Source organism: Alexandromys fortis, unplaced genomic scaffold, assembly GCF_014885135.2.
Source record: "Alexandromys fortis isolate MF-2015 unplaced genomic scaffold, M_Fortis_MF-2015_v1.1 scaffold_134, whole genome shotgun sequence".
In the NCBI taxonomy this organism is placed as follows: domain Eukaryota; kingdom Metazoa; phylum Chordata; class Mammalia; order Rodentia; family Cricetidae; genus Alexandromys; species Alexandromys fortis.
Window position 1 is genome coordinate 3712565 of NW_026068007.1, and position 27709 is coordinate 3740273.

At 47.2% G+C, this 27709-nt stretch overlaps 1 protein-coding gene across 1 annotated transcript in view; it reads left to right on the top strand.

The window, feature by feature from the left end:
• The window catches only part of Ust (uronyl 2-sulfotransferase), a 278050-nt gene that overhangs the window by 170350 nt on the left and 79991 nt on the right, over window positions 1–27709 (top strand). Inside the window, exons 4-5 of the mRNA XM_050161634.1 lie at window positions 8912–8991; window positions 16976–17129. Coding sequence (XP_050017591.1) covers window positions 8912–8991; window positions 16976–17129 — 234 coding nt within the window. The remainder of the gene's footprint in view (window positions 1–8911; window positions 8992–16975; window positions 17130–27709) is intronic.

Sequence of the window (27709 nt, forward strand, 5' to 3'; positions counted from 1 at the left end):
ATACATACATACATCTATGCACATATATTTTAGACATCAAATTTCAGCTAGATTTTCCCACTCTTAATTTGTCAGGGGATTTTTATGTATGCTGTACGTCCTTTGGATACCACAGAATTTATCCATCATGGGAAGCGCTGGCCTAGTCTACATCCTTCTGTCCATCATAGCAGGAAAGGTTAGCATTTCACCAGAAACCTCACACCAGCTCTGCCTCTGTCCATAGCCATGCAAATAACACAAGCCTTGCAAACCATTCAGAGGGTGGGAGAGAAGGCAGTCCTATGCCCGTGGGCCTCAGACCTCATTGGCCTCTCAGTGTGGAGCAGCGCGACATGCTATAATTGGACACGTGTCATGCCTCCCTGTCCCTTGCTTTCCCCTCCTCAGCGTCTATGTCTGAGATTGGACCATAAAGCAATGAGACGTAAAACAATGATAATAACCACAGGCCTTCAGGGAAGTCCTCAAAGCCACAGAAATGCCTCTGGGGCTTCTCCAGTGCTTGGTCCCCTGTTTGATCATCTGATTCTTCCTGCACTTGCTCACTTATCTTAATAGATGTTTGCTGAGGATCCGCTGCTAAAGGTGGGCACTGGGCCCCATGCGCAATGCTTGTTGTTCCTGCCACTGACTTCTGATCTCTGAAGCAATTTCATTATGGATGTTTTGGCACCTGCTTTTTAGGGAGAAATAAGCGTGTGCAAGAAAAACTGACACAAATAGACATAACTCTAAAGGAACATGGAATCGTGATAGGTAAGAACAAGTTGGGGCCAAATCCTGGCTAAGTGTGAATGGTGCATATAAGAGCTGGAATCCTGTTCAGTAGTTAGAGGGGAACCGTTCAAAAGAGTTCTTATGCCAGGTGTCAGAGTCTCCTGGGGAGCATTCTCACCCTCTTTATCCCCTCATCTTACTGCAGAAGTAGGTTTGTAAGGAAGTGCCCAGGTGTGTGTGTATCACTCACTGGGGTGACCATATCCCAAACTCTAGTAAAGACTCACTGCCTGTAGGCCACGCGCTAAAGACTCCCCTTTATTGTCACAAATCCCCAAGTGAGGAAATTCTCTGTTGCAAAAAGCCTTACGAAGTTTTGTTTGTTTGTTTATTTTAAATATTTATTTATTATGTATACAATATTCTGTCTGTGTGTATGCTGCAGGCCAGAAGAGGGCACCAGACCCCATTACAGATGGTTGTGAGCCACCATGTGGTTGCTGGGAATTGAACTCAGGACCTTTGGAAGAGCAGGCAATGCTCTTAACCTCTGAGCCATCTCTCCAGCTCCAAAGTTTTGTTTGTTTGTTTTGAAACAAGCTCTCCTTGAGATACAGTCCAGGCTGGCTTTGAACTCATGACCCCCCTGACTCAGCTTCCCGAGTAGCTGGGAGTACAAAATGTGTGTAATAACACTGCATCCGACGTGTTCTCGTCTGCTTGTCTCCTTCCGCATGCTATTCCAAGATCCTCCCCTTGAAATATCTGTTATTTCAGAACAACCCTCAAGGCTTCCTGCCTTTCCAAGAAGATAGACAGTGTCTGTTGTCTCCAGAGTGCTGTTCCAAGCTGACTCTGGAATCAGAGCATAGATAAGCTCAGTCAGCCCAGGGGATGGGTTCCACATTGTCTTAGGGTCCTTAGACAAAAGCAGAGTGCTCTAATGCAGACCTGAAGGAAATAAAAGACAAAGGAGAAAAGCCATATGGCCTATAAAAAGAAAGGAAGAAAGGAAGGAAGGAAAGATAGAAAGAGAGAAAGAAAGAAAGAAAGAAAGAAAGAAAGAGAAAGGAAGGAAGGAAGGAAGGAAGGAAGGAAGGAAGGAAGGAAGGAAGGAAGGAAGAAGGAAAGAAAGGAGAAAAGAAAAAACTTTCTCTCCTTAGGATACTATCCATTAGTTTTCTGTATCTACTTCGGTCCCAGATTTGCCATGCTCAAGTTATTGCTCCCCCTGGTGGACTTCTTCCTCACTGCAGGCTTGTGTTTCCCTGGTTATTGTGGCCCTGAGCTAAAGGAAGAAAGAGGACTGTGCTGGGGTCTTCCTGTACCCCAAGAACAGGGCAGGTAACCTGAGCCCTTCAGTCATCCTTTCCAATCTCTAAGGACCTGTAGTTCCCCCTCTGGGCTGTTTGCTTTGAAGTGCTAATAAGCACACATCCTTTCTTTGATTTAAGATGTGTTGCAAAATTGCAGGGCATCTAGTAGTTGACGAGTGATACAAGAGTTCAGACCAAAGCAGGGTTGGATATCCCTTCTAACTGACTAACTGGCAAGTGTTTCCTGAAGGCTGCAGGAGCAGAGGCATCTTCAGAGCTGCAGAAGAAAGTCTGCGCTTTCCCACCCTGCCCTGAGTGGGGAAGCAAACCACTGGACACTTTCCTAGCCTCACCTCTGTGTAGTACGTGTATTGGATTTTTGTCTCTTTCTTCCTTTTTAAACCTTGGTTCCATTTCAGTCCACCAATGTAGGTAGGCTTTTCTTCCTTTACATGCATTTAATGGTGTACTTACCCTTTCTAAGTATTGGAAATCTACTCTTGTTCTTGTTCGTTGATACTGTTTTTCCACTCAGGAAACTTTAGAAAATATTCTTTCTATTCTCTAGTCTTTTTCTCTCTCTTTCCCCATCCCCCTCTCCTCTCCTTTCTTCCCTCCGTGTGTGTGTGTGTGTGTGTGTGTGTGTGTGTGTGTGTGTGTGCACGCGCGCGCGCGTGTGTGTGTATGTAGAAAAGACAAGGTCACATGCAGGCTGGCTATGCTCTCCGCCACTGAGCCCACACTCAGACCCTTAATCCTTACATTTCTTAGTGGGTTTTGTCTGCACTTGCTCAGCACATCCTACAAAGGCAAAAAGGTTTGTTTCCATTGGGAAAGTTCATCTCTAGATAATTAACTGGGAAGCTTGAACTATCACTCAGCACTGAAGAGCAGGACTAAGGATTGATAGATTCTGGCATCACCTTTTGGGTCATGGCGACTTTACAAGATCTGTGGACTCTGGGGCTGGGGAGACGTCACAACGAAGAGGAGTATGTGCTGCTCTCGTAGAGAAGCCATGTTCGGTTCCTAGGATCCATGTTAAATGGGTCGTAACTGTAACTACAGTTCAGGGCATCTGAAGCCTCTGTACATGCATAACCCATACACATGCATGCCATTCATAATAAATAAATCTATGTTCCATGTCTGTGCTCCAATTCCTAAACCTCAAAGAACGGACAATAATATTTCCATTCAATATTCTTCAAATATTAAATGATAGCAGGTATATAAAGAATGCCTCGGTATGGAATGTGATAAACCCTTTGCTTGGCATTATTACATCTCGGTTATTATGAGGGAAGTGCTGACAGTGAGCCTTATCTAAGATACTAATCACTCCACTCTGTTTCAGGGAGAGCCGGATCCATCGCCTGGGTGAGAGACAATTAGGTCTTCGGCTACTTAGATGGGTTTCTTGATACCAGGCAAGCATTTCTAAAGGGGTGTGTTCATCCCGTAAACCCTGCTGGGACATAAACTTCCTGCAGACAGCTGGTGGTGACTTAGGGGACAAATAACTGTTGTAAGAGGAGCGGCGGGGCTGCGTCCCCAGCACCCCAGCCGCCTGGCTAGCTTATGCCCCGAAATAACAACACACAAACTGTATTCTTTTAAACACTGCCTGGCCCATTAGTTTCAGCCTCTTAACCCATTTCTAATAATCTATGTAGCCCAGGAGGTGGCTTACCAGGGTGATTCTAGCCTACGTCCATCCTGGGTCGGAGCTTGAGAGGAGCTATGGAGTCTGTCTGAGGAGTCTTACCTCACTTCCTCTTCCTCCCAGCATTCTGTTCTGTTTACTCCACCCACCTATGTTCTTACCTATCAGGGCCAAGGCAGTTTATTTAACCAATGACCTTCCTCCGTCAAATAAGCCTGGCCCCAGCCCTCCCGTAAGTTAAATATGAGAACCCAGTCTAAGCTAGTGGATTATCAAAGGGGCATCCCCAAAAGATGAGAGCTCATTAAAGGCAAACCCATCACCCCTCAATCTGCAGCCAAATTTGTTCCTCCTCCAGGATCCCGTCACCACAGATGGGTACCACAGTGTGCTCATTGTCCTAGCTGAGAGATGGTGTCTGGTCTCCTTTTCCTGGCGTTCTATGGCCAGATCGCCACCGAGCTCCTCGCATCCATCTTCCTCGTGGCCCTCTCCGCAATTCTTCATCCTTCTAACTACTAAAAGCTCCCAGACCTCTTGCTTCAACATCTGCTGTGGGTCATGTTAGAGCAGTTTGCACAACCCAACACCAGAGCTTCCTCTAATTCCTCAGCACCTGCTGCTGCCGCCGTAGCCACCACTGCCACTCCCAGCTTCCTAGCCCAGCTTACTGCCCAGCTTTTCTGGACTGGGCCGGATCTCGGGGCGCTGAGCTCCCTGGCCCTGGCCTCTGATCTTCATTCTTCTTCACATCTTCCATCCATATTTCAGAAATGAAGTAAATTAAAGCGAATCTTTTCTGACTTCAAAACCCCACAGAGTCACCCTCGGGATCCCTCGCATGGTCGGCTGTGCTTTCCAGCTGTTCTCTGCTCACCTGCTTCCTTGCTCACCCCACCCCGGTTGTTCTAAAGTCCTCTCTGACACGATGGTAAAACACTTTGACCAAAAGCAACTTAGGGCTTAAGGCTTATTTAACTTATGCATCCAGGTTCATTTGTTGAAATAAGAGTGGCGGGGCTGCGTCCCCAGCACCCCAGCCGCCTGCTAGCTTATGCCCGAAATAATAACACACAAACTGTATTCATTTAAAGACTGCTTGGCCCATTTCTATTTAGCCTCTTCTAGGCTAATTCTCACATATTAATTTAGCCCATTTCTAATAATGTGTGTAAGCACCCCAAGGTGCGCTTACCGGGAAGATTCTAGCCTACGTCCATCCTGAGTCTGAGCTTCATCGCATCTGCCTCAGAGCGCAGAGCTATCGCGTCTACCCTGGAGAGCTGAGCATGGTGTCTCTGCTCCAGAGAGCAGAGCTGTCGGGTCTGAGCTCACTTCCTCTTCCTCCCAGCATCCTATTCTGTTTACTCCTCCCACCTATGTTTTAACCTATTAGGGCCAAGGAGTTTCTTTATTGCTTAACCAATGAAATCAACAGATTGATATATGACACTCCCACATCATTCATTGTTAAGGAAAATCGGGGTAGGAGCCCGAAACAGAAACCTCGAGGACCAGAACGCAGGATCACCCACCGGCTTGCTCAAAACAGGCTGATGCTTGGCTACCTTTCTTACATACTTCAGGACTACCTAAGGATGGCGGTGTTGTCGCAATCAGTAATCAGGATGACCTTACACAGATGTGCTAAATATGACCTAGGTGTTCCTCTCAGAGGACTCTAGGCGGGGTCAAGCTGACAGTTAAATCCAGTGACAAGACCCAACGTCTGGTACAGAGAATTGGTTGTTACAGCTTCTTAAACTCAGTGTTTGCCGTCTGTGTTTGTTTCTTACCTTCGCTTCGCACCGCATCCACAATGACCCTTTCATACTGCGAATCCGTGCACACCACAGAGGATACCCCTAAGGAGAAGTGCCCACCTGCATTTGCGGGTAGGCTGGACACAACACCCGTGAGCCTTCCACGCGTGGTCTATCTCTGAATATCATTTTCCCTCAGTCTATCTCACCTCCAACACTCTGAGATTCTTGGGAGAGAGAGAGAGAGAACCCAATATTTTTTCTTTTAGCCACACTCCAAATAATATGTGGCCTGAGATTGAAATCATGGATGTTAAAGAAAAGCGGGATCCAGAAAATGGGGTTCAGAAAGTCGGATTGGAAGAGAGAGGTATTTAGCTGGGAGGAAGAAAGGAGGACTTAAATGCTGGGGACACACACACACACACACATCCCAGAAGGAGGAAGCTTGTTCCTAAGCTTCGTCCTGGTCAGGCTTTGGTATGGGTGGATATGGAAGGGAGGGGTCTGGTTTGATGGGATATCGAGAGCACTGTAGTCCCAGGATGCATCGGGGTGGCCAGAGGGGAAGCTGGATGAGACCCAAGAGTGTGTTTCTGGGTCTGGTGGGCCTAGCAGCACCACTGGGACATTTTTTAGTCTTTCCACCCACTGTGCTCGTATGCTTATCTCCTGGGCAGTGATTGTTGAGGAGGCCATGACTGTTGAGTGGGCACATGCGGTGGATCAGGAAGAAGCCGTAGTGGCCCTGGATGCCCCAGAACAGCAGGGGTGTACTCTTTGGTGACGTCAGGTAGTGCCGTTGCTGCCCTGATGGTACCAGTGCAAGGACGATCAAGGCTTCCAGTGACAGCAGGAGGGCTGGGAACTGGGCTGCAGGAGCTCAGAAGGTCGTGCTTGTCACTAGAAATGGGTCAAGTGTTAGCATTCGTGAAGGTCAAATGGTACTTGGACAAGAAGTGTTTGGCTATGCATATGATGTAAGTGATTTTACATCTGGGAACCATGACAAAACATGTAGGGGAAGAATGTCCTCTGCCCTCACTCCCCTAATGCCATAAGCATGGGCGCTGGCATCTTGAGTGTGTTTAAGGATAAGTCTAGAAGGAGTTCTACACTGTCATGCTGATCCGTTTTTCCTGGAGAAACAGGCAGCTTATGACTATGGCACTGTTCTCAGAAGTCTAGCTGTTACCTTCTGTCTTCAGAGGCAACAGATTGACATGTATTCCGAGGGCGTGCTAGCGTGTCGAATAGGGGACAGAGTCAGTGTCTTCCCGTTTGCTTCTTCAGGGCTACCAGGGCCATTCTTATAGGACTTTTATGCACACAGGGAACTCTCTGAATTAAAATAATCTAGAGATAAAAGCATAAGTTGTCTTTATCTTAAACACACAGATTGGGTGGGGACCGGAGAGTTGGCTCAGCAGCTAAGAGCACTGGCTGCTCTTCCAGAGGACCTGGGATCAATTCCCATTACCCACATGACAGCTCACAACTGTCTGTAACTCCACTTCCAGGTGATCTGACACCCTCGCACAGACATACTTGCAGGCAAAACACCAATGCACATGAAATAAAGTAAAATTTAAAACACAAACACAGACAAGAGTTCTTTTTCTAAGCAGTCATCCTCTGAGACAAGTTAGCGATGCTTTTATGCTTGTGCCTATACATGGCAATCCATCACAGCTCAGAATTAGCCATGTGCCCAAGCAGGAAGCTAGACTCCAGAAGCAAGGGTGTGCAGCAAGGGCCTAGAAGGGAAACTGGAGAAAAACAGGGTCCAATTTCCTTTGTACTGAAGCCCAAGGAGGGACAAGGCCATTATTCACCATGGTCTCCTCAGAGTCTCCCAACTAACAGAAATCCCAGGTTTAGGAGCTGGGTCATTTAACTATTAAATTCAACTTGATTTTTCTGATTATTAATTAGCATAATAATTTCTCCAATTATTATTAGTTAGTACTTATAATTTGTCCTATTATTATGACTTAGTGGGTTTAGACTGATCGTCTGGGTCTATAAAGGATCATGTGCTTGATGCTCCTTTATAGATAATAAATTCTTCACGTGAATAATGATCAAACATGTGCACATGGGGCAGGCCCTAGTTAGGCCCCTGGGAACAGGATAGCCCAGGGCTTGTTATGTTCGAGAAGGTCTGGAGTCTAAGTTCACACTTGTAATTGCTACCGTGCTTAAGATGTGGATGGCCGTTTTTCTTTCTAGTTTTCAGCTTCCTCTAGTTCCTAGAATCTGAAATACTGCATCTCTGACATTCATCTACAAGAGCAGTCTTCAAAATGCATCTGTTTTTAAAAAAGAAAAATATCACCATGTCCATTTTGGTGGGGCCAACTGGAAATTCTAGAGAAAGAATTCAGGATGTCAGGGAGGCTTAAGAATGCCTGGAATTTCTAGTTCATTTCACTAAATGTTTTCTGTATCGTGACAGTCCTAGGAAACCATAAAAGTCGGTTTAGATGAATATGAAATGCGTTTTGCCTTACTGATAACCACAAATAAATAATTCACACGACCACCCACCAAAGGATTCCACAACTTTCAGAAGCTTTTGAGATCCCAGTGAAATACATTCCTTATACATTTGTATAATCAGAGAGAAAAAAAAAATAAGGGGTGCTTATTTTATTACCACTGAAAATGCTACAATACTAGCTTGGAATATTTCTGTAAGGTCAATAGTGTCCCAGAAATATAAGAAGATGATTAACTCCTTTTCCTGGCCGACTTTAAATGAGGCGATTAAAGTATTCCCTCCCCTGCATTCCATTCAGTACTGCAAAATGTCCGTTTCTCCAGGTGAAATTCCTCAGTCTGGGGCTGAGGAGATGGCTCAGTGGGGAGAAGTACTTACTGCCTAGGTGAGGACCTGGGTTCAAGGGCCCAGACCCCATGTCAAAGCGTCTATATGGACCAGCACCTGTGAATCCCAAGGACCCTGTGACAAAACAGGAGGTGGAGGAAGGGGAATTCTCAGACCTCACAACCATATGCAGCTTGGCATAGAGGAAAAATGGTCAAGAAACCCTTTCTTAAACAGGGTGGAAGCTAAGGACTCACACCCAAGGTTGTACTCTCAACAACATGGTCTCTCTCTCTCTCTCTCTCTCTCTCTCTCTCTCTCTCTCTCCCTCTCCCTCTCCCTCTCCCTCTCCCTCTCTCTCCCTCTCTCCATACCAATTGCATAATCTTTCTAGCAATAATCAACTGAATTGGTTACAGGGCTGTCAGTCTGGGGAGAAAGCTGATTTATCCAGGAAAGAACCTTGTGAGAGATTCTCGCTTTGCACCAAGTTCGGCTGTTGGTCCTGGCCCAGAAGAACTAAGTGGGGCTGGAAGGAGGAGACCAGAGAACTTTTGGTTTGATGTGGCTTCGATGTGAGTTCCTGCACATGCTAACCCTGCCTTTCTTTTCATAGATGGAGCTGATCAAGAACATCAGCACGGCCGAACAGCCCTATTTATTCACGAGACACGTTCACTTCCTCAACTTCTCAAGGTGAGGCGCTCTCTAGCTTTGTGGTCATTTCCTGTCTTCTGAATCTTTATGCTCTGTCTAAGGAGCAAGCAATGCCCTCACGGTCAACCTGGATTGACAGCCCAGAGCCTTCACCCTTGAAAGACAAAGGCGTGGTCAATCTAGTTAAGCTTTGCTACAGAGAAATCAAAGCTTGAAACATTACTTCCTAGAGAACCTTCTGAAGTATTCGAAAAACGTGGAATTATTTTTGATGAGAAGACATCCAATGACATAGTATTTTAACAGGGGGAAAAGAGATGATTTTTGTATTGAAACAAAGAGACAAGACATGAAAATTTTGACATGCATTTCCTGCAGTGTGAGCCTGCTTAGAACTCTAGGGACAACACAACAGTCGGGTTATAAATGTCTCTTCTGCTCCAAAGAGCTCGTGCCAACCCCTGCCTAACTTATTTTGTTTCTAACCTAAACATCGCAAGTCTTGTATATTTGACCATGGCGAGATGCTTTTGATCTGTTTGCTTGTTTTTCCTTTGACTTCTGTACCCTTTTATAATAAGAGTGCAGATTTTCATTTTCAAATTTTGGGCCTTCTTTTGATTAAACTGAATCTTCGAGTTCTGTGTGTCCTTTCTCTCAGCCGTCCATGGGCACTCGCTACAGTGTTCTTGCTCCTTACACTGGTAGCCCTTAGGTTCCTGCTGTGCCTACCGGTTCTGCCATGTCCTCACCATTGGCATCTGTCAGCCAATAGCTCACCGGGTCCAGAGACAGATCCTTTGACAAACCTAGGGCTCCCGAGACCTCAGCCACCCGTCTAACACCATCGTCTGAACCTTAGGATAACAATTCCATCAGTGGACTCAAAGGGTGCTTCATGCACACACAGTGGGTACCAGTTACCAGGTGGTGCTGACCGAGTTGCCGCTGTGGGCTGGCACCTCAGGAGGCTGGCTGTGGAGAAGCTCTGCTGCCCAGCCTGATACCTGACACCCCACTGGGCTTGGTGCAGGTTTTAGTCTTCAAAGGACTCCCTGCTGCCCAGGAGGTCCAGGGCCAATTAAGTATAATGGAGGAATGAGATTCGGCAAAGGTACATTACTAAGCAAAGGAGTTCTCACATTCTATTTCCAAGTGAGATTCCCAGGCCTGAAGTTCCCCAGGCCTGCTTGACAAGCCAGAATTGTATAGGATAAGAAATAGAAGCCTTAACCTTTTACGGCTTTAAGGGTCAAAGGTAACAGGACCAGGTGCTGGCCCAGCTCGCTGTTTTTCAGCATGGCTCATTGCTGGGTTAGGTAGCGTGTGCACCCTGCTTCTTCTCTCCAGAAGCCATGTCATTAGTCATAATGAAGCCACTGGGATTCGTTAGATGTTCTGGGCCATGTGTTTGATGGTTTGTAAAGAGAGAATCTTGTTTGGTTTGGGCTTTTCTGGTGACTTCCTTCTGTGCCACCCCTGACACCTTCAAACTTCAGTCATTAACTCCCCTTTCTTTCTAGGTTAGATCTTTGCATCCAAGCTGCAATTCAACAAATCTTAATAACGATCTCAGGCCAGTTCAAAGCTCTAATGAGAAGCCCAAAACTGGTATCTTAATTGGATCAGCAGCACCCAGCGTGGTGGCTATATTTTATCTGAGCCTCAACCATCAAATACAGGAGTGGAATCCTGATTGCTTTAATTGTAGATGGAAAAAAAAAAAACCTTTTAAAAGATACCACATCTGCAGGAAACGGTGGAGCCCTGACTGTCAGGAACCCTAAGCCTTACAGCTCACCTTCCTACTGCCCAGGATGAGGGCAAGCCATGTGGCCGTTTGGGGAAGGCTATTTTCTCAGCTTTAGAAAAGGGGCAGTTCCTTCCCCTTTCCTCCCACCTGGTACGCATGGTTGGACCACGAGGAAATGCTCTCTGAGAGAGAGACGGTACAGGAACTCATGGTGGCTCTTACTGCATCTCTATTGGCAGTCCTGGAGCTGTCTGGCCCACAGTGACCCTCCGGCAGGAACAGATGCACAGACAGGTTGTCTCCTCTCTCCCCTCTGCTCAACTCAGAACACATTGGTGAAGCCTCCTCTCTCAACCTTCTCATTGCCATGATGGCTGGGACTTCACCAGTGAACTCGGAATGTTCCCCTTGTCTTTGGAATCCTTGAAGGGTTCTTCCGCTGCAGATGTGTGTAGTCAAGAGTGATGGATATAGGGAGAGGAGCCACAGGGCTTCCCCTAGGGGAGATGGAGGGCAGCAGGCTCCCCCTGGTTGTGCTGTGGTATGAGAGACCAGCCAGCTCTAGAGCAATGAGAGACAAGAACATTCCCTTGTCCAGGAGCACCAGGAGGGAGAGCAGGCCAAGGAGCTGGGGGAGTGCACTAAGCTTAGACTAGAGGAGGGACCTGGCTGGAGACAGAATCACTGTGCGTGACTGCTGAGGCGGCCTCAGTGGGAGCAACATCCCCTCTGTTCTTCTCTCCATAGCCCAGGTCCAGGGCCTTCGCTCTAAGATGTGTAGAAATAAGAGAAGAATTACAAGATGAACACGATTCCTTGGCAGGACCACGGTTAAATTCATAGAACCAGGGGATTAAGAATGAGTTTGCCTTCTTTTTCAAGGGTGTGTCTTTCTTCAGTCTAAGTAGCAAACTGTGACTCCACAGAGACAATCCTCCCCCCCAGAAAAACACCAGGAGTAAGGAGAACAGCTGAGCTGGGAATTGTTAGAGACCTTGACATCTGAGCTCTGTTTTGAATTCTAAGCATAAATACTTCTGAACTGCTCTAGAGAAAGCTGCCCCTACAACCAGCAAATGCTGCTGGTGTGAGAAGCCAGACCAAGAGGCCAGGCTAGAGTGCTGTCCTTTGGTGATATCTCTGAACTCTTACGCATCATTAACTTGTAGCAATGTCCTTGCTGCTGAACAGACGGTCAGAATCAGGCTGGACCCCGCTCCGCCCCCAATCCAGTCCCTTTCTCTCACATATGTATTCACAATATGCATACTGCGAAGTCTTGAAGGACCTGCGTTCATAGCGGGTTCTTGTTTTGTTTTTTCTCCATTTATTTCTCCATTGAGAATGGCATTCCTATCTGACATGTAGTCAAGAGCAGCAACGTAAACGCTGTCCCGTGAGCTCTTGGCTGTTCGCTAGTAAGCTGACTTCCTGTACCCGTGGCCTCAACTCCTAGGTCTTTGTTCATTTTCCCTCCGAGTCCAAAGGAACCTTCGGCCGTTTGCAGTCCTGTTCATCCCACCCTCGGTGGTTCTGCAGTCACTCTGGAGCCGGCTTCCTGTCAGAGTCCTGCCAGCTCAGCAGAGAGCTCAGGTTTGGCCTGGGTTTGCACGGTTTTTCCTAGGGTGTTCTTTGATACCTATTTTGAACTCCTTGGAAATTTGGGTCAGGCAAATGTTTATTCCTCTGGATGAAGGGAGAGCTGAATCCAAAGCATCTTGGCCTAGAAGGTGCGGCTCTGTGTTGGGATGTCGAAGACGGGCCTTTTGTGTTTGTGTTGTAGCTTTGTACGATTTTCACTGATTATTGAAGTAACTTTAGGACGTGTGTGTGTGTGTGTAGAAGTATACATATCCATATACATCATATACATACATATATACACGTGTGTGTCTGTGTGAGTGTGTATGTATAGATATATACATATACATGCATACATATGTATGTGTCTGTGTGTATACATAGATACATAATACACACACATACACACACACACACTTTTTTTAAAATCTCAACTCTTCCACATCAGCAGCCTCTCTGGAGCTGGAGCGTGTCTTGGATCACGTTCTAGAACGACAGCAACACACTCAGTTCTGCTTGTCTCTCTTGACCTTTCCCGCACTTTGTTGTTTGTCTTCTGAGCTTCTGTGGGGACCAGAGGATAATATTCTGTCCCGGTCTAGAGTCTCTCACACCCTCAGCTGCGGTCTCCTAGCTGTGCCAACTTCCTAAAATACATTAGAACGTGAGGCCGCTGAAGGGGTCAGGTAAACCATAGGGGCTCTCATGCCAAAAATGCCAAATCGTCTTCCCTTAACCTTTTTGTTTTGGTTTTGGTTTTATTTTTTTGAGACAGGGTTTCCATGTGTAGACCCGGGCATCCTGCAAGTAGCTTTGTAGACTAGGCTGGCCTTGAACTCACAGATTCACTTGCCTCTGCCTCCCAAATGCTGGGATTAAAGGCCTGCGCCACCTCCACCTGGCTCCCTTAACCCTTCTTATTCCTCCTTTTTATCCAGGCTTCTACCTGACACCCCCAACTGTTGTTCCTACTTTTGTTTCCACAGATCAAGTAGTAGCCCCAATGCCAACACTGAAAGAAAGAAAGGAGAACAAAGGAACACAGGGGCTAGGCCTCCAGGGTGGCTGTGTGATGCCCGCTGAGGCATTTGACACTTTCTCAAGTGAAGTCTGAATTACTGTGGGAACAGAGCCTGAAGCCAGCTGCCCTTGAAGGCCTCCTTTTCAACAGAGCAAGCCAGATCCCAGCACTTCCACACTTTACTGAGTTCCCATCTCTTTTCTAGATGTTGGCTTTGCTCTTATCCTCACAAACGACGGGATCCCTTTTGATCGGCTCCTTCTAAAAATGATCCAGAAGCTTCAGTCTTCAAAAACAAAAATTAAAAATGGATGCAGGATGTTTAACACAGTCTCCACCTACTTACCCAGACTTAGAAGTTGAAGTTCAAGGGGAGAGCTTTATTGTGAGCTCTCCCTATTGATATCTGCTGAATTTGTCTTCCTCAGGTAGCGACCTTCCTCAGTCTTGTACTATAGGGAGCAGGCCTCTGTGGCCATGAGTGCATTCACAAGGACACACATAGTTTGATTTTCCCTCAGTTTACCTCATAAATTTCTTTCTTTCTTTTTTCTTTCTTTCTTTTTTCTTTTTTTCTTCCTTCCTTCCATCCTTTCTTCTTTTCTTTTTTGTTTTTTTCCTTATCATTTTATCTTCCTCGATAAGCAGGAACCCTGATGTCATCAGCCCAGTCACTCCTTGTCTTTCCTTCAGGCCATTTTCATCCGCTTCTCTCCCCTCAATGCAAGCCAGAGAGCAAAGTCTGCTGGCTTGCGCAGCTGTCTTCATGCCTGTGTCTTTGTGTCTAGTGAGATGCTGTTTTGGTTGATATGGTTAAGATGTTCTGCTGGTCGGCATTGGTGATTGTTCCTTACCCAAAGGTGGTTAGAGCGCTGTGGTCTGTGTTCTTCATCTTCCTGTTCTGTGGATTATTGCTGTAGTTCCTGTTTGTCGTCATTATGAGCCCAGTTTGTTAAGAGGATATTTGTATTTACGCAGGTTAGCTGGTGATAGGTATAGCTAACTCCTAGGACTAGAGTAGCTGTCTGTCCTGTAGCACAGATGTCCTCTTGCCTACATCTACGAACGGACAAGATTCACTATAGCAGGGCTAACCTCACTTAGGTGTAGCCTGTCTTCCTATGTGACAGTACTGGGGAGTCCAGAATAGCAGGTTTGTGTCCTGGGGACTGAAATTTACTGTTGGAGAATCCTCCCTTTGTGTTCCTTTAGGATCCTCTTGCTTGTGTGTGCGTGCACACATGAGCACATCCATGCGTGTTTGTGTGTGTGATGACAACCTTGGACATGATTCCTCAGTCGCCTTGTTTGTGACGGGGACTCTGTGGCCGATAAGCTCCAGGGTCCTCCTTTCCCTTTCTCTCATGTCACCATTGCTGACATTCCGAGCACAGGACAGACAAGACACGCGCGAAAGGAGGAGACACAGACACGCGGCTCCCACGTGGGTGCACTTTAATGGGGGGGGAGGGGGACACGATAAGGGACAGGCGTGCAAGACACACAAGGGTAAAGGGCAAGAGAGAGAGAGAGCGAGACCTCGTGGAAGCTCGCTTTTTAACGAGAAGCGCAAGGGTGTCTGGGAGAAATGTCCTGCACCTGTGTGCGCCCGCGCGCACAGGTATCCATAATCCAGGAGGAATCTGGGAGCTGTAGTTTCCAAAAGGAACAACAGCAAGTGCTTTACTGACTGAGCCGTGTCCCCAGTCCTTAGTGCCTTCTTATTGAGTATCTTTAAAAACGCAAATATGTTGGGCTCCGCCGTGTGTGAATTAATGCGCAAAAACATCCGTGGCTCGTTATATCTACTTTTCTCTAGCCGAACAACCCTTATACTGACAAAATTGAACAGCCAGGAAGCATGCATGAAGGCATTCGTTTCTGTATTTAGTTGCCATCTGTTGAAGGCCTACTGTGTGCTGTCCACTACTAGATGACGTAGTCTATGGCCATAGGAGACACCCAGTCTGTTGTGAGAGACAGACATGTCAACACAGTAGGAAAGCCAGAGATCAGGGATGGAGCACACTGAGGTTAGGTGCTAACGGAATATAAAACCTGGTGCACCTGAAGTCCGAGCAGGATCGAGAGTTCAGGACAGCCTTAGAGCTGTGTGAGACCCTGTCTCTAAAAAACCAACAGAACAGTGGCTGAAGTCATATGATTATGACTCAGGCTGGGTTTTGAGTGGTGAGCAGAATCCTCTAGCAAGAGAGGTGGGTACTGGCTCCTGTCCAGCCATTTTATCTGAGTGTTTTCTGTCCCTTGGCACAATGCCAAGCACTTTCATCAGATGGAGGCTGCAAGTTCTCTCTGGAAGTCACTAGAACCTCATCACAGGGCCGTGGGTTCTCGCCTAAGGTCACTAGAAAGTACCTCTGCCCAGAGCCTGAGGTCTTGCCATAGTCCTCTCTGGGGTCACTTCCTGGAAGCAGTTCAGAGAAGGGGGAAGGAGCCCTGAACAGAATTTCATGTTCCTAATATGGATCTTGAAGGCCTTGCCTTTAAAACAGGTTCTTACTGCAGATGCGGAATCCTTGTGGAAGTATTAAAGCTAGAGAAGCCATCCAGAATGGCCACCCTGTGGCCCTCAGCCCAAGTCCTCCCTAGGAGAGCCACGCAAGCAGCCCAACACAAAACCTGAAAGCCTTTTAATACCGTAGGAAACACTGTCCAGGTCTTTGCTTATAGCTCAGCTGCATAGCTCTAAAGTACAGCCCTTATAGATGACAGCATCCATCCCCATGTCAAGCGCTGGACATGCCTCATAGATACTAATTCATTTGTTGTTTCCTGATGGAGTCTCATTGTGCAGCTTAGGCTGTCCTCAAACCCCAGATCATCTCCTCAGTGCCGGGGAAGGGTTCCAGCCCTTGGGGATAATCATCTTGGTTTGCATTCCTGCATCTTTACGTCTCTTAACTCTGGGATTCTGGATCCAGACGACCCGTGTTCATCTCCTGGCAGAGCCACAAATTGTTTAATCTCTTTCTGCCTCAGTTTCCCTGGGTATAACGGGGATAAGTCCAGTTTTTAGTCCACAGAAGATCGGAGATCTTCCCTGCGTTTGCTGGGTCAAGTATTAAGAACGTGGTGATGGTTGAATCCTCTGGGACGGTGACTGCTTCCAGTCCACTCCCCCTAGAGCACCTGGCTGAGAGGATGTGAATTACAGTGTTATAGAAGGCCTGTGTAGCCGCCAAGGCATTCGGAATCAAGCGATAGATTGAAACAACCGCTGAGGGTCACCTGTATGCCAGGGGGTTCTGTACCAGCCCCTGGAAATACAAACTCTTGTCCTTAGCAAAGCTGGACCTGCTGAGAAAGCCAGACATGTGTACCTTACCCCTGTCACATGGCGTAATAGATAGGAACAGTGCTGTGCTTTAACAAAAAAACAAAAAAGCAAAAAACCAAAAAAAAAAAAAAAAAAAAAACTGGTCTTTCAGTGTCCTGATGGGCACCTGGATCATGTGTTCCTGTTTCCTGCATGGTAACAAAATGCCTCCCGATTTCCAGTTGCCTGCCATAGTGGTGGGAGGCACTTTAGCAGATGGGCAATGGTTGGATTAAGTCAACCTAGAAGGAAAACCTGTCCCAGCAGGCCTTGTTTTCTTGCAGCAGGGATGAATTGTAATGAGTTTTCTGTTTGTGTGCCCGTGTGTTAGGTTTGGAGGAGACCAGCCCGTCTACATCAACATCATTAGAGACCCCGTCAGTAGGTTTCTATCCAACTATTTTTTCCGTCGCTTTGGAGACTGGAGAGGGGAACAGAATCACATGATCCGCACCCCCAGCATGAGGCAAGAGGAACGCTACCTGGTAAGTTCTGCGGCAGGCCCGAGGTGGCTCTCCGCTGTCTCGGAGCCAGCCGGAAGTCCTGGCTGGGAGCTCCCGTACCTTGGAAGGCTCTGTGGGTGAGAACTTGTTCCAGGTGACCAGAACACCTCGACTGATCCCAGATTTGCTTTGCTCAGTTTGTCTTTATTGCTGAGTTGTAGGACGTTCCTTGGGAGTCCTGAGGGGCCGCTCCCATCGTTAAGAACAGATGTGTTTCGGGATCTCTCTTTGCAGAGGGCTGCAAAGTCTGTTCTCACTCTATTCAGTTCCCATGGCAACCTCTCCAGAGAGTGGGTTTCCACATGGGGACCTTGAGATTCCAAAGGGACCTAGATGTCCAACTGTTCCCCTGACAGTGTACCTGTCCGTTGCCGGTCTGACGACCAAGCTGATGGTCCTCTAGCCTTCTGGCTTCAAGTCCTGCTTTCCTCCCATGCTGTCGATGACTGGCTGCCGTGTGCCACTTGGTGTTTCTGAATCTCCATAAAGGATGCTATTGTTGGCCTCCAGTTGTTTCAAAACAGGAATTACTCACAGAAAAAAAATGGAAGGCAGAGCTGTGCGCCATAGACCAGCCTGCCATGCACCAGAATAAAAGACATATTTCTCATCTCTTAGTGAGTTGGTGACAAAAGCTCATTGAGGAGCTGTCAGCCCCACGCTTAGGAGGCAGAAATCATGGCCTCTACATGTGAGAGCCTCGTGAGTTGGGGGCAGAAATCATGCCCTCTGCGTGTGAGAGCCCGGTGAGCTTCCCAGGTTATCTTGTGCTGTTGGGCAAGGGCATGGCCAGGGCCAGACGTGCTGAGGCATTGATGCAGATGTGATCCCACAACTGGAGTAGAGTGTACTCAGCACCTGTGTCTACTCCTACTGGTCCCCATCACCAGCCTTGTCACCAAGAGAGGGTAGCCACAGTGTCATCACAATACCCAAACCCCCTTTGATGCTTACAAAAATCTCGGTATGTGTTTCATGCTCAGGGCACGTGTGGAGGTCACCATGGCGTCACTTTCACATCTTAAGATCTGTACAAGAGATACAGAGGACAGGTTAAACACCTCATTCAGCCATGTGCTTCCAGGTGGTAGGCCGGCCCAGACCAGACTCAGGTCTGTCCGCTTCCCACCAGTACAGGCTGAGCATCCTCATATGAAAATCCACAATGCCCTCAAATCACTCTGAGCATCGACATACTGTACCCCAACCTCACTGACATCGTCATCAAAAATGTATGCGCACTGTGAACACCGCATAGCATTAGTTCTAGGATATTGTCTATGAAACGTGCACGGGCTTCATGTGTAGACCTGGTATTCCCCCAAGATAGCTCATGGTAATAACTCTTTAAGATTTCGAAGCATTTCAGTGTTTCTTCATTTACCCAAAGCTTCAGGGATTTTTTTTGTTTAATTTTTGTTTTGTTTTAGTTTATGGTGTCAAGTGCCCTAATCTTTGTCTTTAAATTGCCAGTTAGGAGCATGGGTACTGATATATTTTTGGTTCAGTGACATGATGTATGTATTCAAAATACAGAATCACCTCCCAAAGGAATAGCGTTTTCTAGTTATCTTTGTTATTTCTATAGACTCTTAAAATGGATTTATGTTGTTTTTAAAAAGAGTACATTTTATTTAATTACAAATATATTTCAAAGGTCTGACTTAGTCTTAATACTAAGAAAGTGCTGAGAAGCCAAAGATAGACATGAATCTTCTTTGTTTTATTAAAAATAGATTTTTCTCTCACACAATATATCTCAACCAGTTTCCCCTCCCTCCACTCCTTCCACCTCCCTACAACCTCCCCTATGTCTTAGGTCCACCCCACACTGTTTCCCTTCAGAAAGGAACAGAACTCTAAGAGACAACAACCAAACCTGACAAAACAAGATACAATAAAATAAAGCAAAAGCCCTCATTATCAAGACTGGACAAGACAACCCAATAGGAGGAAAAGGGTCCCAAGAGCAGGCAAAAGATCAGAGACACATCACTCCCACAATTAGGAGTCCCACAAAAGCATCAAGCTAACAGTCACAACATATATGCAGAGAACCTTGCAGGGAGGGACCCATGCAGGCACGGTGCTTGCCACTTCGGTCTCTATGAGGCCACATGAGCCCTACTTAGTTGACTCAGTGGGCCATGTTCTCCTGGTGATCCCCACTTCTTATACAGCTTTTCCTCTTCCTCCGTATTCATGAGGTCCCCAAACTCTGTGGAGAGGGACCCAATAGGGACCTATAAATTAGACTGTCTCCACGTGATGTCTGGGTCTCTGCACCCACTGTCATCTGCTGTGGGGGAAGCCTCTCTGATGATGACTGAATAAGGCACCAGTCTATTAGATATTGTTTCAGTTTTTTTTTTCCAGTTGTGTTTGGTTCTACCCTAGGTCTCTGAGTTACCTGGTCTCCCCAGTCCCTGGCTATCCAGGCAGTGCAGGTCACGGGCTCCCTCTTGTGGAGTGAGTCTCAAGGTAAACCCAGATACTGGTTGGCTACTCATCCAAGTTCTGCAGTACCATTGCCCAGCCCATCTCGCAGGCAGGACGTCCTGCAGGTCAAAGTTTTGGCCTGGGTTGGTGTCCAGGTTTCTCCTTCAGTAGCCGGCCACCTTTGCACACCAGAGAGACTGGAATGTAGGGGTGAAGGCTCTGTGCAGACACGAACGAGCTCAGTCTCTCTGTGTTCACTGAGCTGTGTGGATGTTGTCCTCTACAAAAGGGCGCCACTGTCGGTTCTTGGAGAGCAATTCTGTTCTAGCATCAGCCTGGGTTGTTTGGGGATCTCCACGGGAGGACATGAGTCTTCTAAGTTCTCTCTTTCAAAGAGCAGATGGGAGCTGAGAAGAATCATCTGGACTCTTCTACTCTGTCAAACTTCAGTGCTGTCCTGGAGATCAGTGGTCCTCAACCTTCCCGGTGCTACAACCCTTTAATAGAGTTCTGCATGTTGTCGTGACCCCCACCCCACCATAAAATTATTTCGTTGCTACTTCACAGTTGTAATTTTGATACAATTATGAATCATAATGTAAATATCTTATATGCAGTATATCTAATGTGTGACCCCTGTGAAAGGGTCTTTTGACCCCAAAGGGGGTGGTGACCCACAGCTTGAGTACCACTGCTATAGCGCATCCCATACGTCACAATCCTCCTAAGTTTGTGTAAGTCATACCCTACCGTCTTTAGAAGGAGAACTTGCACATGGGGAGTGGGGCATGGTAGAGTGGTATAGTTTTCTCTTCCTTCTTGTTGTTTTCAGGGCTGAGAGTCACATCCAAGGCTTCACAGTTGCTAGGCAAGTGCTCTGTCACCAAGCTACCTCCCCAACCCTATATTTATTTTTTTTAAGGCTCCTTAATGTTGAACGTTGCACTGGTAAGTGCCTGGGTGGCTTCTGACTTGAGTGGTTCCAGGGACATTCTCTGATGGAATTCTACCCTCAGTGTCTCGACATTGCCCCTTTCCCAGAAATGAACACTGTGCTCTGGACATGACTGTTTCAGCTGAGCTCACCAGATTGCTTCTTGGCCAGGCTCCCCAGTGTGGCAGAGGGAAAACCGGGGGCGGGGGTGAGAGGGGAGTCCAAGTAACCCCATGTGCCCTGGCCTGATCCCATTTAAGGCTGTTTTCTTCTTCAGAGAATAGTTTATTTATTTGGAAGATACTCTATTGCCTTTTTCTTTTTTAATAGCTGAAACATCTTCTTTTTTGTTTTTTGTTTTTTTTTTTCCATCTCTCTAGTCCCATGCCATAAAATTGTCCCAGTCAGAACCATCTTCAGTTTGGCAAGCCTGGATGGTCACTTGTGTACATCAAAAAAAGAGTATTGTTTGTTCTCAGTGTCTGCTCAGCAAAACTGAAAGGGTGCCACCTCAGCTGAACTGAGCAGGCCACCCCCCTTGGGGACACTGCACCAGGCCACTCCCTGTATGCCACATGCCCACAGACTCGGTGCTGGCGTGAATCGGGGCGCTATTCCAGATCTCAGTGCCCCAAAGCCTCTTGCTTTAACCAGTTGCCAAAAATCTCAGTGTGCTCTTGGCCCAGAGTCCGATGGAGCTTCTGAGCATACAGCTGAGAAGGCTTCTAGCAGAAGGGGCCAAAGAGAGGTGGTACCTTGCTGTCGTGGGTGGTTTGGAAAAAGATGGAAAGGGATACTGAACTCTGTGCCTTGCGGAGGTGGTGAGGTCACTTCCTCTTTACACAGGTGTGGGACTGGAAAGAGCACAAACCTCTCAATCCTGCAGTGTGACAAACACCCCCTCAGACCTTATGTTTTACCTTCTAAATGTAAAGAAAAAGAGAACCCAGCCAAGTGCTGTATTTTCTGGGCAGAACGGTCTCTTGTAGGGTCAGCTGCTGTAATGGCACCTACACGTCTTTGTCGTTATAGAGACATAATCGCTAAAATTGTTTGAGGTGGGGCTATAGCTCTCTTGGTAGAGTGCTTGCCTAGTTTACATGAAGCGCCAGGTTTGATCCCCAGCATTTCATAAACTGGCACCAGCGGCTGGGAGGTGGAAGTGGGAAGTTCCAGGTCATCTTCAGATAGAGAGAGCTTGAAACCAGCCTGCAATACATCAGCCATTTTCTCAAAACTGGGGTAGGCATTTGTTTTCAAACATTCAAGCCTTCTCTGGTTCTTAATAATTTCTAGAAACATCTAGTTTTTGTCAAACTTGCTGCTTCTTTTTAAAACATTCTTTATTGGCATTTACCAGAGAATACTGTTTAGATAAATTAACGACGCACAGATTACTGGCGGGAAGAAAGGCAGTGGGCACAGGCTCAGTCATCTCTGTCTCCTCAGCCCCACAGTGTGAGGCTGGCAGGAAGGTACCAGCAGCCCAGGCCCTCTGTATGAGAACATGAGCTAGAAGCAACTGAGGGTTTTGAGAGGAAAGCAAGAAGCAGGGCTACGTTGGCTAATTTATACCAACTTGACACAGGCTAGAGTCATCTGAGAGGAGGGAACCCCGACTGAGACAATGCCTGCATAGATGAGGCGGGAGGCAAGTCTATAGAGCATTTTCTTAATTAGTAATTGATGGAATTAATTAGCAGCACATGGTGGGTGGTGCCATCCCTGGGCTGCTGGTCCTAGGTTCTATAAAAAAAACAGGCTGAGCAAGCCAGTAAGCAGCACCCCTCCATGGCCTCTGCATCAGCTCCTGCCTCCAGGTTCCAGCCCTGCTTGAGTTCCTGCCCTGACTGCTTTTGATCAACAGCTATAGGGAGCTGTGAATTAAATCAACCCTTTTCTGTCACAAGTTGCTGTTGGCCATGGTGTTTCATCGCAGCAATCACAGCAATAGTAACCCCAAGACAAGGGCCTTCCCTGCCAAGCCTAGCCCCTTCTGCTCTAAGCCTCTGTAAGACTGGCTTTCACATGCTGTTCTTTTCGCTCAGCCAGCTGTGCAGCTAGAACTCCTGCTTGCCTTTTCCTGACAGCTGTGCGCACTTCAATCGTGGAATGTTTATCGTGTTGAGCTTCATCCTCAGGCCTAGCTGCTGCCCCAGTAGGCCGCCCCACTACTGGAAGGGCAGGATGGCGTGGGGAGCATGTTCCCATTGAGTAAGCCGCCTCTGTGACACGAGTCATTCAGCTTGGCTGAGACCCACGGAAATAATGCATGTTTCAAAGAAAGGCTGTGTAGTTGACAGCTTCTTAATTCATAAGGAATCCAGTGAGTCATGCTGGCCCTCTTAGATCCTGGAGAAGCCTGACAGTGGGTCAGACTCAGCTGGCTTTTGCTTTTTATTATTATTATTATTATTACTAATTGTTTGAGTTAGCGTAGAAAATTGTGGGTTTCCTTATGACTTTTTTGTGACTATGCATCTTTTTTGTGCCATTGTTTCCTGCTCAGAAACTTCCTCTCCAGTGTTCTGCCCTCTCCTCTTACCCTTTCACTGGTCTCCTTCCTGTCCCTCAAATGCCCCCCCCTTCTGTAATAAGTTATGCAGTTTAATTTGCCTGAACATTTGGACTCTGGACATGGTTAGCTTGGGAGCTATAAGTGTGAAATGCTGGCGGGTGGAAATTTCCACTCCTTCTTTGCCAGCTGATGTCTCAGTCATCCTGGGAATGAAGCCTCGGGTTTTATCTCCATTCTGAAACATTTTTCTTTAAGAAGAAAGCCAGTAAAGGGTTTGATTTATAAGTATTTCAGCGGATAACTATGTTTCCAGATTCTTTCTGGAGGCTGGAAAGGAAGCGTGTGCTCTCTACTGCTATGGAGTTGGTCTCTGATTGCAGGCCAAGCTAAGGGCCTGGGGCTTGGTGTCACTGTGCTAGCTAGTGACCGCCAGAGATTGGCCTCTGTAGGCCTCATTTGTCTGATCTGTAAAATGGGACTACTGATTATTTTCTTAGCCTTCCTCATGGGTTATTGAGAGAGCCAGTTAATCCATACAAAACTTAGAAACCTCCATGGGAACCTAAAATCCTCAAAGAACACATATCAGTATTGGTGCATCTATACCCTCAGTTTTGTTAATGGATTTTTGTGGCCTAAAAATGGTCCCTTTCCTCACTAGTGACTTTTCAAGAGGCAGCTGATAGTGTTCTAGTGAAAGGGACCATCTATCTCTAACTCTAGGCTGGTGCTTCTCAGCTGGAGGATCTTGAGGAGGCCACTGCTCTTCATGGCCCCTGATGTGTCAGGTCTGCTAAGGTCTCATATGGCCTCACGGGACCCCATCCTGTATCCTCAGCTGCTAGAGATACCTCGTGATCTCAGGCTGCTGGCAACCATGTGCCTCATGTTCATTTGCTTGGAGCTTGTGTCCGCACTGGGTTATTAAGTCATATGGTCAGTATGCCTGCCTCTCTGAGGACTGGATGGACTGGAGGACCCCAAATGTCCTGCATTGGGGAAGACAAGTTCCTGGGGCCTGGGATCCCCTACCTGAGAAATAATCTTTCATGCCTCACAACAGATATTTTATAAGTAAAGGCCACTGTGTGCGATGCACACTGTTTTGGGTCACCTGGCAAATGAGGCGGAAGATGAACCAAGTAGGGGAGGGAAAGACAAGGAAAATGGAAAGCTGTCAAGGAGTTTGGGAACAAAGGAGAATCAGAGAACTTGAAGCTTCATGAGCTGGAGATTAGACCGCCACCAACCGTCTCCTGAGCTGTCTGCAGAGAGCATCAGCTGTGCACAAGCTGTCGTCATCCGCACTGCTCGCGAAATGCCTGTCTTCCAAGCTCCCGTGTAACAAGCCACTCATCTCTGAGCACTCAGCGGCTTTTCTAAACCGAAGTTAAAACACCACCACAATTCTCCCCTAAAGGTATGGTCAAGTCTGTCATGTACCCCACTCCTAGTGCCAGTTTCTATCTTGGTTAGGGGTTTTATCGCTGTGATAAAAACAATATTTCCAAAAGTAACTTGGGAAGGACAGGGTTTATTTCACCTTATAGCTCGTAATCCGTCATTAAGGGAAATCAGGGCAGGAACCTGGAAGCAGGAGCTGATGCAGAGGACGTGGAGGAACACTACTTACTGGCTGATTCCATGGCTTGCTCAGTCTAGTTTCTTATAAACCCCAGGACCACCTGCTCAGGGATGGCCCAACCCATGATGGTCTGGATCTTCTCATATCTATCATTAATTTGAAAAAAAATGTTCCACAGATTTGTCCACAGACCAATCTTGTAGAGGCATTTTCTTGGTTACAGTTTCCTTTTCTCAGATAATGAACTGACAGAGAGAGAGAGAGAGAGAGAGAGAGAGAGAGAGAGAGAGAGAGAGAGAGAGAGAACAAGAACAACCAAAACAAACAAACAAACAAACCAGGATCCCAGGCTAGGCTGTGTCACTGCTTGTTAGTGGTGCCCATGTGAGAGACCAGTGCCAACATCAGTCCCGTCTCCCTTACATACCTATACACCAATGAGGCGGGGCCACTGGAGGGGAACAAGTGAGAAAATCAAGCCACCAATAAAGGACAATGCATGGAGCTGTGCTAATCACTCATATTGCCAGGAGAGGGAAAACGCGAGAGTCAGCAGAAAGACGTGTGTAGTTATGAGAGCGACAGGAACCCAACTGCCAGAGAAGATTGAGAAGTGCTGCATAAAGCCGGGCCACGTGAAGATACCCGTCCTAACACCAGCAGGCCAAGGGGTGGGAAACTAGAACAGCTGCACAGAAACGGATCTGGTTCTGACCACCAAACATCACTGAGGCTGCAACGTAGAGCGGACGAGCTCCCAACGGATGTAGAAATACCAGCTCATTGCTAGTTCCTACGATGGTCCAAGTGTAAGATTAGCCAAGGAACTGTTGTCTCTACAGCTTGTTGTCCTCCTGGAAGGAGCAGCACCAAGTGGGGCAGGGAGGCAATGGGGAGTTCAAAGTCCCTGCAGTTGCTGATGCTGGTTAGCAATAGTTAGTGCAAACCTGCATAGCTTAAGATGAGCAGAAGGGGGGTAGAGAAGGAGCAAGACAAAGGGGGGAGGGTCGGGGCCGGAGACACGGGCTCATGCAGTGGTTTGAGTTGTCACTGGCTAGCACTTGTGTGATCGGGAAAAGAATGAAATCCAGGAATGTCCTTGCAGGCCCTGGGCCAGCTTCCCAGGAAAGGAGAAGCCGCTGAGGCTGTAGGGATGGGTGCAGATACAGCAGGCATGAAGATCAGAGGAGAGAACCGCTGCAGATGCTGGAACACTCTAGAAAATGTGCACACTCCTGAGAACAAACAGGCTCACTCCGTATCCAACCACCCATTTGGCGGGAGCCCATGCGGAGGAGAGGGGAGCTGCAGGAGAGGGAGCATTTCTCCAGATGTTCTCTTAAGCCGTTCCTCCTGACCTGCTTTCTCCAGGCAAAGTCCCATCAGGACCATCAAACAACCACAGGGGCCATCAGAGCACAGCCAGGTGCATCCCGCTGGCCACCTGTCAGCTGAGCTCATCTGTCCCTCCCTAACTGTGAGTCAACAGTCCAGCTGTGGGCCAGCCATGGACCCTTGCAGGGCCAGGTGGCTGGCATTTACTAAAGCCTTATGTGCTCAGCCTTGGCTGTTCCTAAGAGTCACGATGGGGGGGGGGGGGGGGGGGGGGGGGGGGGGGGGGAAGCAGGGGGGGGGGGGGAGTCAAGTCAAAACCACCCCATCCCTGAAATACACTACAGGAATGTGGCTAGTCTATGATGTGGCCAGTTTTGTTTTGTTTTCTTACATTACGTTACTTTGTTACATTTCTTAAAGCCCCAGAAGTGATACTTAGGTGTAGCTATGGCTGAGAGCCATGTATCCACTCTCCTCTGCTGATTTGCAAGAGGTGTGTTCACTGAGAAGTGTGCCCTTTTTATTCTTAGCCTCTTCCTGTTTAGAAAAAAGCTGCATTTGCTCCCTCTTAAGTTTTTCTGTTTTCTAGACTTAATTGATATGTACGAATAAAGGTCTTCAGGAAGTTCAGGGGCTGGAGAGATGGCTCACTGGGTGAAGAGCTCGCCACACAAGCATGAGGACCTGAGTTCAGTCCCCGGAACCCACACAAAAAAAGCTGAGTGTCAGGCTCGGGAGAAGGAGCAGAGAGCAGCCTTGCTTACGTTCAGGCCTAACGACTGGAACTTGATCCGTAGGTTACACAAGGTGGCAAGAGAGAACCCATGGCCTTTAAAGCATCCAGTAGCATGTGTCAGCACACGTACACACACACACACACACATGCGCACATACACACATGCACATATATTTTATTTTTCTTTTAAAGTTGGGCATGGTGGTACATACTTATAATCCCAGGGCTAAGAAGACCTACACAGAAGGCTCTTTGGGACTTGCTGGACAACCAACCATGCTCAGTGAATTTGTGAGCTTTATGTTTAGGGAGAAACCTGTATCAAAAAAAAAAAAAAAAATAGGGTGGAGAGTGGTTAAGGACATCTGACATCTGGTATTAACCTCTGAGTTCTATTTGTACGTGTGTGCGTGCATGTTTACACACACACACACAGAGTCCAATGATGTAGTACAGTATCTGCTGTATTTAAGAATATCCCATGTGTACCTTCAGTCAGGCATTTCACTAAAAATCGAAGTAGAGAATGTTTATGGGAAGCCAGAGAGTACTGCACACGGCATTTAAGATCTCCCTTTAGAAGTTGTGCTTCAGGCAATAAGACAGAGTGAGCGTTTGGATGAACTAAGTACTTTAACGCGTGGACATCACCTTTTTCCTTCCCACACGTTGGCAGGACACTTGGAACCCATCGCGGTCTCTTCAGGGGCTGTGTGACAGTCTTTAAATTCAGGCACACTCATACAGTGGCGTGTGAAGTAAAATGATGTGGGCCCAGTAGAACCAAGTTTCAAATGCAGTCAGGAAAGACTTTTAAAGCCCGCCAGAGCCTACGGTTAAAAGCAATGGGGCGAAGTGCCTCAGAAAGTGCCAAAGCTGTGGCTCCATTAATCTGTGATAGAATTTGAATTTTACACCCTGCGCTTGTTTTGCAAACGCTGGCACACCGCTAGAGTTGTTTTCAATTTTGCTCTGCCGTATTTTTCCTCTGCCCAGCTGTTTTACATACACAGTA